This window comes from Ctenocephalides felis, unplaced genomic scaffold (assembly GCF_003426905.1).
Source record: "Ctenocephalides felis isolate EL2017-DRISC unplaced genomic scaffold, ASM342690v1 CF-g0.4_SCAFFOLD_03573, whole genome shotgun sequence".
In the NCBI taxonomy this organism is placed as follows: domain Eukaryota; kingdom Metazoa; phylum Arthropoda; class Insecta; order Siphonaptera; family Pulicidae; genus Ctenocephalides; species Ctenocephalides felis.
The window spans coordinates 20,330,243-20,342,781 of record NW_020539727.1 but is presented as its reverse complement, the minus strand read 5'-3'; the positions used below and the strand labels follow the sequence as shown (position 1 = coordinate 20,342,781).

Here is a 12,539-nt window from a genome sequence, read left to right as displayed (position 1 = left end):
GGAACTTTCAGCCCACTTAGAATTGGAATACTAAGAAAGGAATTGACTTCTAACTTGATAAGGAACACTGGTTGATAAATAATAGAAGGATTTATTCATGGAAAATTGATTGGAAAAATACATTAAAGTCACAAAACATACAAACGAACCCATAGATATCACATTGTAGTATAAGATGTAGTAGATGTAGTGAACATTACACAGTTATAAATAAGTTTCACCAATTTGTTCCCTGATACCCAAATGTATCTACAGTTATCCAGAACTTGTCTATGCTTGCCCATATTTGTTTACAATTGGTGAAATTTGTCTACATTTGCCTAAATATGTCTACAGTGCTTCAGATTGGCCTAAATTTGTCTACAGTTGCTCAAATTAGTCTACGGTTGCTCAAATTCGTCTGCAGTTGACTAAATCTGTCTCCAGTTTGGCGTAAGGTGGCCCAAATTTGTCTACAGTTGCCTAAATCTGTCTCCAAATTGGCCTAAAGTGGCCCAAATTTCTTTAGTTGTATGTCTATATGCTCCAGATTGGTCAGAAGTGGCCCAAATTTGTCTACAGTTGCCTAAATGTGTCTACAGTGCTCCAGATTGCTCTAGAATTAGATTGCCCAATTTGTCTACAGTTGCCCAAATTTGTATGCAGTTGCCTAATTCTGTCTTCAGATTGGACTAAAGTGGCCCAAATTTGTCTAAAGTTTTCTAAATCTGTGTACAGCACTCTAGATTAGCCTAGAATGGCCGAAAATTATCTGTCAACAGTGCTCCAGATTGGTCTAGAGTGGCCCAAATTTGTCTACAGTTGCCTTAATGTGTCTACAGTAATCCAGATTGGTCTAGAGTGGCCTAAATTTATCTACAGTTGCCAGATTGGTCTAGAGTGGCCCAAATCTGTCTACAGTGCTCTAAATTAGCCTAGAGTGGCCCAAATTTGTCTCATGCCGCCTAAATGTGTCTACAGTGCTCCAAATTGGTCTAGAGTGGCCCAAATTTGTCTACAGTCGTTTAAATCTGTCTATAGTGCTCCAGATTGGTCTAGAGTGGCCCAAATTTGTCTACAGTTGCCTAAATGTGTCTCCAGATTGGCCTAAAGTGGCCCAAATCTGTCTGCAGTCGCCTAAATCTATTTACAGTGCTCCAAATTGGCCTAGAATGGCCCAAGTTTGTCTACAGTTGCCTAAATCTGCCTACAGTACTCCAGATTGGTCTAGAGTGGCCCAAATTTGTCTACAGTTGCCTTAATGTGTCTCTAGGTTTGCCTGAAATAGCCCAAATTTATTTACAGTTGCCTAAATCTGTCTACAGTGCTCCAAATTAGCCTAGAGTGGGCCCAAATTTGTTTAGATTTATCCAGATTTGTCTGCTGTTGCCTAAATCTGTCTGCAGTGCTCCAGATTGGCCAAGAGAGATCCAATTTGTCTACAGTTGCCTAAATGTGTCCACAGTGCTCCAAATTAGCCTAGAGTGGCCCAAATGTGTCTACAGTTGCCTAAATCTGTTTAGAGTACTCCGAATTAGCCTAGAGTGGCCCAAATTTATCTACAGTTGCCTAAATTTGTCTGCAGTGCTCCAAATTGATCTAAATTGGCCCAAATTTGTCTACAGTTGCCCAAATTGGTCTAATATCGTCTGGATTTGTCAAAATAATGCCTGGAACTTTCTATATTGTTTGAAAATTTATGTCTAAGATTTATAATTATAAATTTATATATAAGATTTATCTTAAAATTCTCGATTTATCTAGATTTGCTCAAAAATATCTGGATTCATCTAAAAATATCTCGATTTATTCACATCGACAATTTTCGATTAAAGAATGTGCAATAACAAGTTGTTCGACTTGGACTTGAATGTTTTATTAAATCTAGACTTGTGTTATAAAGTCTCGGCGAAGAAGAAACTTCTCAAAACCTACTTTGAAGAAAATGCAGAGACACGTATTATTCAGTTTGAGTTTCTAGAGTTGGAAAAACTCGTGCACCGAAGGTCACTTTGAAACAATTTCATCAAAATATATTTATTCATTTCTTATAAGTTTTTGTGGTTTTTTTCGAAAGATCGTGTTCAACTTTCAGAAATGCAAATTTTGTGTTTTAGATTTTTAATTTTTTTGAAAAATTACAAAGTTGTAACAGATTTTCAAATTCTCATTTTGAACAGAAAAACAATCGTCGCAGTCTGTAAAGATCTTTAAAGACTTAGTGAAATTTATTATGGACAAGATTTGTAAATGTTTTTAAAAAAATGAGTTTGAATGAAGTCTTATGACTGTTTTACAAAATTTATGAAAATTCAAAATTATTCAAGATCTTCAGAGATCTTTGTGAATATCTTGACGTTTTTAAAATTCCAATTTTTATCTCAATTATTTCTTTTGATTTGCCAATCTTTTCGTTTGCTTGTTAAAATAAGCAAATATTTTTAGTAAAGATCTATAAAGATCTTTTCTGTATTAAATAAAACTAACAAAATTTTCTATCTTTTTCAGATAAACCAAAAAATTAGTGCAAAATGGAATAAGTTTTTATTAAAATGTGCGAACAAAACAGATCTTAACAATGTTTTCTGGAGACTGAGTATGCAAAATTAGTGCAAATTTCATTTATTAAAGTGATGGGGACCTTAAAAAATGGATTCAGGTCCTGCCCTGCCTCGTACTAATCACCGGATACATCGGTAAGTAAAAATCTATATTTTAACCTATCGGCAAGTAATAAAAATACCATATTTTTTACTCTATACAAAACTCTAACAACAAATAAATATATATTTGTTCACGCGTAATGTGTTCACTGTTTTGGTTCCCGTTCTTCCCATTGGTCGTTGACCACCTGTTACCTTTGCGTTTGACCAATCGCAATGCTCGGATCGAAAACTTTCGTTGTTTTCACTCGATCCGATTCAAAACACTTTGTTGAATTGAGTCTGTGTGTTCGCAATGATAGTTTTCTATGACCTACTTGAGAGGAATATTTGTATTAAATGGGGAGTTGGTGGGTAAAAAAATTAAAAATAAATAGTAATAAGTTGAAAAATGTGTGGAACTATTAATTAATAGATAGAGGAATGTTTGGAAATCGGTATACAGGTATAAAAAATAATTAAAAGTGGTTGCTTATATTTTAAAATATTTTTAAACTTGAGTACAAATATTTCATCTATAATTTATTTAATGTTGTATCTGTATTAAAAATTATTTCTTATTCTTCTTAAATCGTTTTTTGAAATAATAACTATCACAATTTTTTAATAATTTATTAATTTATATAATAACAAATACTTTAAATCAAATTTGACATCTTTATTTTGCATCTTCTACGTTTTTGTTACATTTCAGTTATGTAACATAGAAAATAGTGTGTTACGTTGCTGTTACGTTTCTTTAACGTGTTTTTATAAAATTGTTTGTAGTATAATAAATAATAATAGCGATAAAAAATTATCAATAATTAACTAATTTTTAAAATAACAAACACTTGTGATCACATTTGACATCTTTTGCTTCTTCTACGTTACTGTTACGTTTTTGTTACATTTTAGTTATGTAACATAGAAAATAATTTGTTACGTTGCTGTTACGTTTCTCTAACGTAGCACATGATAACGATAAAAATTTCATAATAATTTATTTATTTATTTACTAACAAATACTTTAGATCAAATTTGATATCTTTATTTTGCATCTTTTACGTTGCCGTTACGTTTTTGCCGTTGCATTTTAGTTACATAACATATAAAATAGTGTTAGAGATAGAAAACCTAACCTATAAAACGCATAAATAGCAGTATAATAAATAATAATTACGATAAAAATTTATTAATAATTAAATAATTAATATAATAACAAATACTTTAAATCAAATTTGACATCTTTATTGTGCATTTTCTACGTTTTTGTTACAATTTAGCTATGTAACATAGAAAATAGTGTGTTACGTTACTGTTATGTTTTTCTGACGTCACACACAATGACAATAAAAAATTGTTAATAATTTATTTATTTATATAATAACAAACACTTTAGAATTTTTTTTTTTAAATTTTATTTTTATTCTGCAATCTATAAAAATAATTACATTTAGCAGAGAATGCTGACAAGTTGTTTTAGAACAAATTTTATTATTTGCATCTTCCACGTTGCTGTTACGTTTATTCTACATTTTAGTCGCATAACTTAGAAAATAGTGTTAGAGATAGAAAAATTAACCTAGAAGATGCATAAATGCCAAAAAAAAATTATCATAAGTCTATCTTGATGATGTGCATTTATAATACACGCGAAAAGTTTGATTTCATGTGCAAAACAAATACATAGCATTTTGACAGTTTTTTATAAAATTAATTATTGTAAATTTTATTTTACCAATTTATATGAAAAAAAAAGTAGAGTAAAATTTGAATTACATAAAATTTATTAGTAACGTAGATGCAAAATAAAGTTGTCAAATTTGTTCTAAAGTTTTGGTTTTTATATAAATTAATATTAGTTTTATTTTAAATATTTCTATGAGCCTTATCTTCATTAATTCACTTCAGTGTTGCATTTGGGTGACTTTTCGATCACATAACATGTTATTGTATTTTAATTTTTTGATAAAATAATATTTTTAAAATAATTTTATAAATCATTTTATATTGAATGATATTGCAAAAACATACCTTGTATTAATTAATAGCAATTGCAAATATTCAAAATATTGTTAGTGGTTTCGTTTGGTACTTTTTATGATACTGTTACGTAATATTAGTTAAAAAATATATGCAAACCGTGTTTATGTATTTAGTAATTTTTTTACTATATAATGATTTTTATTTTTGCATCCATGAGTAAAAAATCTCTCAGCTCTCCGTCTATGTCTTAGTTCGTTCTCGTCCGATGAATTTCTTTCATAAATTAACATCGAATGCAATAGAGCTTTCCCATCTTCGGCCATTTTGTCCTGGAAACCCATCTTGATTTATAATTTATTAATTTATTATTTTTGAAATGGGTGTGGTTAATTGGGTAATCGGTTAATGGGTTAATAGATAGAAAAAAGTTAGTAGGTGTGTGTGAAAATTGAAGGCAAAGATAGAGGTTGCATTTGTGCATTTGTTTGTTGTATCTCTTGTAACTTTTGAATTTTTAGTTTAATTTATATACTGTGTTTGAAGAATTAATAGTAAATTGAATGATCTTCATTTTTTTCTAACAATATATGATCTTGTTAAGGTTGTATATCTTGTACTTTTTTGCGTGAATTTACATTTAGTCCGTAATTTAATTAAATAATTTGCAAATGTAAATAATTTACAAGGTTTTTTAACTACCACAGAATAGACATTAAACACATTGTTTGTAATTTATTAATTAATTAATATTCTATGAACCGACGGTGGAGTAATAACAGTAATTAGGGCGGTGTATATGCAGTTGGTTAGTTAGTTTTGGGAAATTAATGGTGAATATATAGTACTAAGGGATGAATGGACAGTAGACCATGATTTATATATATATATATATATATATATATATATACATATATATAGATATATGTTATTACATGTGATAAGAATTTTGTTTTTAAAAATGTATGTGATTACACCTTTCAACTTTTTTTTAAATATAATTTTGTTCCGGACCTTATTGCTTGATATATACAGATTTATAGACAATTTTATTACCTTTCAAATGATATATAATAATATATAAGTGTACAAACAAAATTGTACAAAATTAGTGCCGACTCTAAAAAATAACATCAAATAATTAAGCTATATTTTCTGATACTAAATTTATGTATCTGTAGATCAAAAGCAGCGACTTAAATATAAAATTATAATTTTATACAACTATATATATACATATATATATATATATATATATATATATATATATATATATATATAAATAAATCTTGACGATATAAAATTCTAAGATGATTTTTATTACATAACAAGATTGAATAGCCGAAAAAACGATTCTCACGCTGATTCTTTAATAATGTTTTATATATTCATATATATATATATATATATATATATATATATATATATACATATTGTGTGAATATAAATGTCTAAATTAAATTTACAATACTTTTGATCCGCCTAAACTTTCTCTTTTGAAATATTTCTATTGTGTTTTGTTCGAGTTTTTTTTTTCATAAAAGCATAAATCTTTATAGGAGTGAATGAAATAAGAAAAAAATTGAGTAATGTCTTAATATTATAAATATATTAATAATTTGATCATTATTTTGTTAAATAATGCGACGGTGAAAATTCTAAAAACTTATTTTTTTCTCTCACTTATTTATTTTTTTATCTTAACTATTCTAACTTTAGGTTTGCTTTTTCTATATTTAGTTATTTATTTATTTGCGTATTTATTTAACCAATGATATAAATTTTTAATTTATTTATTTATCTGTTTTTTATATATTTATTTATTTATCTTTTTGTTAATGTTTATACTTAAATATTTATATCCGTTTATTTATATATTTAACTAATTCTTTATAAGTTCATTTATAAATTTATTATTTTTTATTTATATATTTGTTATTAATTCATCTACTTTTCTAACTACTTATTAGTTATATTTTAATGTATATATTTATTTACATTTATTTAACTATTTAGCAAACTATTTGTTAATATTTTTTTCCATTAGTTGTTTATATATTTTATTATATGCATTTATTTATATTTATTTAACTATTCATTTATTCATTAATTTTTTTACTTACATATTTATTTATTTATTTCTACATGTATTTTATTCATTAATATTTTTATTTAAAAATCTATTTATTATTCTATTCATTTATTTAAACATTTATTTTTATAAATGTATTTTTATTTGTCTATACCTTATTATTATTATTGTCTATTAATATATTTATTTATTTATTTATTTATTTATTTATTTATTACTGGAAATACTTTTTAATATAATCATACTCATATTTTTGACTTTACCAATTAATTTGAATATAATATAGGCTAAATTAAATACTACATTTATTATTAATAAATTATTATTTAACAAATATTAAAGTACTGAAATAATAATTATAATAAACAAGTTCACAAAATAAGTTTCTGAAATAATGAATTAAAATAATTGGTTAATTTATTTGCCTTAATTGCGATTTAAAGCAAGGAATAAATATTTCATTAAGTCGATACAAACTTTTTACACTTAGGGATGAATAAATTACTTATATATATATATATAGACCAAAAACGCGTCTTAGGCAAAAACTGTCAATTTGTTTTAATGCACCAAGTATCAGCAGTAAGGGTTAACAATATTATACTGTAATTATATATAAATTAAATTTAATTAATACTTTTTTATTTTTTTCATTTGCATAGATTTATTGCCGACCAAAATACTATACTTATTATTAATATACTAATTATTAATAATAAACTAATTTTTCAAGACAATACGCAGGTAAACGCATTTGAAAGATTATCTTTTATGAGATATCTCTATTTTATTTTTATTTTTTGACATTTTATTTAAGAATTCATGGCAATTTTTTTTCATATTAATACTTGATTCTAAATATTCTCCCATATTTTATTTACATTTTAACCAAGGCCATCGACTTTTTTTTTTCTTCTTTTAACATATGATGTCATCGAATTGTTTGTGAATCGACTTTGAAAATAGAAAGTTAAAAATATAAATTATAAAAATATAAGTATAAAATTATCTCATAAATTAAAAAATTCTATTTGGTCACAGATATTTAAAATATATGAAGGAAAAATTTAAAAAAATAATTTCAAATCATAAACTTTATAATTCTAAAAAAATTGTCTATTATTTGTTTTTCTATTTTCTCTTCCCCTAGTGGTGTATCATCCTATCAATTACTGAAAACTAATCGATTATTAAACATCGGATGAAATTCGATGAATATTTAATGTTATCATGAAAGGGCGATAATTCTAACAATGTAGTAAAATCGATTCTTTATAAATATTTAATTCGATTTTGTATCGATAATTACACTTTTGCGGTAATAGCCTGTATCGAAGTTTACTGAATAATTATGTGGATTTATAAATTATAAATAGAACAGTGGGTTAATAGATAGATTTTGTTGTTTTGAGGATCTATGGGTTGGAAATAGACTTTGTGGGTTGTTTAAATTAAATATACACACGGTTAATCACATAAGATAATAACCTATGAATATACACATTAGGGTGGTCCTTAATATGGACATTTTCGAATTTGCTTGCTCCCAAGGGCTCAAATGGTTCCAAATTGATAAAAAAACAATTCTCTGAAAGTTTTAGCTCTTAATATTAACTTTCAGATAGTGCACAATTCAATCAAATGGAAACAATTTTGAAAAAAAAAATTAGGTATAACTTATCGACAAATGAATTAAAAGTGAAAATTCGTATCATTTTTTATGAAAATTCGACGCTCTGCAAAATTTTTGAAATTTTTTTTATGTTATTCCCATACAAAATTTTGATTGAATTGCGCTCTATCTAAACGTTAATATTAAGAGCTAAAACTTTCAGAGAATTGTTTTTTATTAATTTGGAACCATTTGAGCCCTTGGCAGCAAGGAAATTCCAAAATGTCCATATTAAGGACCACCCTAATACACATATAGTTAGAACTAAATGTCCTAATAATTTAATTTTTAATTTATTATACAATATTAATTTCAAACATTTTTGCTCTCAACTTTCTTACATCATTATCTTGTATGTATTCATTATATATTGGAATTTGTTACGCAAACTTTTCGCGAATATATTGAATAACAATAAATAATGAATACTGTACAATATAAATATTTTATGAGACGGGAATAAATTATTATCGGATATTTTGAAAGATTTTTTTGAGAGAATTATATGACTTGCGGATGCTGGGATTTACCGAAGAGAGAGGACTATGACGTGTATTGCAAATAAGTGAAAGTTTTTGCTAAAATACAAATATATATATATACTAGCTGACCCGACAGACGTTGTTCTGTACCCACGTCTACAATTTTTCAATATTTTATACTAATATTTACTGCTTAGTTAAAAATAATAATTACTGTTTTTTGAATTACTATTTACACCAATATATGAGTGATGTTGAATGTAGAACTGTGTCAAACAAAATGATTGTTCTCAATTCCCACAGTTAACAATTTAATTATTCATTTAACAAATATTAAAAAATGTTCAATAAAATTGTATATTAAAAATTTTACACTGCGATATATAGAACAAATTTCCAATAGCTCAATTTATTTTATTGCATTCAAGGGTTATATAGTATTTTTAGTCATACCTGTAGATGTGGATGTATAAATGAATGATTTTTTATTTATTCACGACTAAAACATTGATTTTCCAAATTTATCACACTAAAAATGATCGTCTTCCTTTGTGATTTATGGTTATAGCATAAGAAACACGTGATGAAAATTGAAATCTTTTAAAAAGTAAAAATTCAGAAAGAATTAATATATAGCATTCGCGGCAAAGGTGCAATATCACCTTTTATTTTTCTACCCAAAATAATTGCTTTCATAATGCTGCCTATAATTTTTATAATTCCGTACCATATTTTAACTGGCTTTTAGTAATTTTATTATCTAAGTTACATTTTTTTCTCCAATAAATCAATATACATTATTGCTTAAGTTTATATTTGAAGTGAATTAATTTGTCAAATCCTGTTTACATGTGCTCTATTCAACTTACGACCAACAAAATTATTGCTCTGTGAATTTTTTTACTGTGCTCCAATTTACTTGATATTTTGGAAATAGGCTAATCTTTATCTTAAGTTCAGAAGTGAAAACAATTTGCACTCCGTCACCATCCACCGCATTAATTGGATTATTACTCTTTTAATTCTGATTTTATCAGAACTTGTAATACACTATTTTAAAGGTGATCAAATGAGCTACAACTTTCTGTATCATAAATTTTACCGTAACTTCTCTTATTGTGAAACGGCGAAAGGTTAAAGAGCTCGAAAGACCTCTGGTTGGACAACCTAGCACTCCTTAATTAATCATACCTCTATCAATATTTGTGTAACGGAAAAACAATAAACAACAATAATTAGTCAGAAAAATACCTCGAATTTTCATATATATATATATACTTTTATACGTATTCTTTCAGAGATATTATAATGAGAAATTGGATGTTTTTTTTTAATGTTTTTTTATGAAATCATGAGTTTTTTTTGAAAATCGTTTGTACTAAAGTTGTGGTATTTTCTAGAATCCATCAAGATCTCTTAAACCAAGTTAATTCTAGATGGAATACGATTATTTTTAAATTTGGTGGAAATGGCACTGAAAAACTATTTTATTTAAATGAAAAAACATTATATGCGTCTTTTATTTGTATGATAGTTTACTCATTTTACACGCAGAACTCCTTTTAAAGCTTATTTTGAGCACTATAAAAACCCATTTTCATATCTAGCCTAATAATGTTCCTAAAACACTATAAAATAGCGATTTATTAAGATTTCAATTGATATAATTTTGTTTATTACATGATTTTTGTTAAAATGTATATTTTTGAAGATATTAGCAAAAAATGATGAAAAAAGCAAAAAAGAAACAAATTTTCAGTAGCCAGTAACTTGAAAAGTATTAGCTTTTTTGAAAAACATTATTAAACATTTTTCTCTTATAATTAGTTCTTCTATCGATACCCAACGTTATTTTGAAAAAAGTAAAATTACACCACTGAAAAGAAATGTCATCCACCCGAGAAGTGGTAAAGGAGTCTAAATTGTTTTCACTTCTGAAGAGTAAGATGAACCTGGTTTCAAAATTCCAAACGAAATGGAAAACAGTAAAAAAAGTTCAGACCGAAAGGGCTCCATTGAGTAAATATTCCGTACCCAATGACAATAATATGAATTTTTGACAAAATGAAACTTCTAAATAATTTTTTTTGTATTGTGACTTTGTATAGTAAGGCAAAACGACTGCAAATTTAATATTTTTGAGCGCAATCACTTATGGCTCGTTTCCTTTGCACGAATTCGTACAGCGAATCTGTTCGCAAAGTGCGCAAACAAAATTATTGCAAGCAAAAGCAAACACACGCGCACGTCAGACGCATGCGCAGACTGCATCACTTGTCAAATGCATGTTATATTATTTGCATCTTATATTAATTTAATTTTTGACACATCTCAGCTGCTTTTCGGCATTAATAATGTAGACATTACATTTTCCTTAATCATAATCATGAATTTATTATATTTTAATATTGCCTTAGCCTATAAGTGAACATAAATGTTTGGCAAATGACAGTCTTCAATTGTTTTTAATGTCAAACTAAGCTTCAAATATTTTCAAGGGCAAACAATGATAAGCGGTTTTTTGTAATTTTTTCCATTTATTTCTACAATATAACTATATTTCTATGAATCAAAACATTTTAGAAAATTTCCCAATAAACTTCAGGAAGATTCATGAAAATCCGAATTATAGTTTAGGAGGAATTATGAAACTTACATTGTTACAGAAGAATTTTATATATAAGATATATATATATATACTAGATGACCCGACAGACGTTGTCCTGTACCCACATCTACGTTTTTTTCAATATCCTTTACTAATATTTACCGTTCAGTTAAAAATAATATTATTGTTTTTCATTCTACTTTATTTTGTCACGTGTTTGACGGTTTTTTTAAATATATTTTTGTTCTGGACTTTACCAATTGATATATACAAATTTGTAGACAATTTTATTATCTTTTTAATGATATATAATAGTAGATAGGATTTTAAACAAAATTATTTAAAATTAAAGCAAATTATAAAAAAGTCACGAAATAAACTAAGGCCATTTTTATGTGTTATATTTTTGTTATGGACTTTACCAATTGATATATACAAATTTGTAGACAATTTTAATATCTTTTCATTAATATATAAAAGTGTATAAGTGTTTAAACAAAATTATTTAAAATTAAAGCAAATTTGAAAAAATCACCAAGTAAACGAAAGGTTTGTTTTGTCATGTGTTTAACGATTTTTTTAAATATATTTTTGTTATGGGCATTATTAATTGATATGTACAGATTTATAGATAATTTAAGATATACATGTTCCAACAAAATTATTCAAAATTAACGCAAATTATAAAAATGTTACCAAATATAATATAACTAAATTTCTGTCACCAAGTACACCAAGGTTGTTTGTCATATATAAGTTGTTTGAGGATTTTTTTTAAGTATAATAATGAGAAATTGGTTGTTTTTTTTTCAATGGATTTTTTTCATAAAATTATGAGCTTTTTGAAAATCGTTTGTACTAAAGTTGTGGTATTTTCTAGAATTCATCATGATCTCTTATACCAAGTTAATTTTAGAGGGAATATAATCCTTATTTGTTTTTAATGTCAAACAATGCCTTAAATATTTTCAATGTCAATCAGTGATAAGCGGTTTTTTGTAATTTTTTCCATTTATTTCTACAATCTAACTAGATTTTTATGAACCAAAAAATCTTAGAAAATTTTCTTAACAAACTT

The 12,539-nt window shown here is 26.2% G+C and overlaps 1 protein-coding gene across 1 annotated transcript in view; it reads left to right on the top strand.

Annotated features, from left to right (window-relative positions):
• Positions 1-1,815: 1,815 nt before the first annotated feature.
• Positions 1,816-12,539, top strand: part of LOC113389732 (tyrosine kinase receptor Cad96Ca-like) — a gene marked incomplete at its 3' end in the record, with an annotated part of 30,657 nt that continues 19,933 nt past the window's right edge. The window contains exon 1 of the mRNA XM_026626745.1: positions 1,816-1,936. Within this exon, the coding sequence (XP_026482530.1) occupies positions 1,816-1,936 (121 nt within the window). The remainder of the gene's footprint in view (positions 1,937-12,539) is intronic.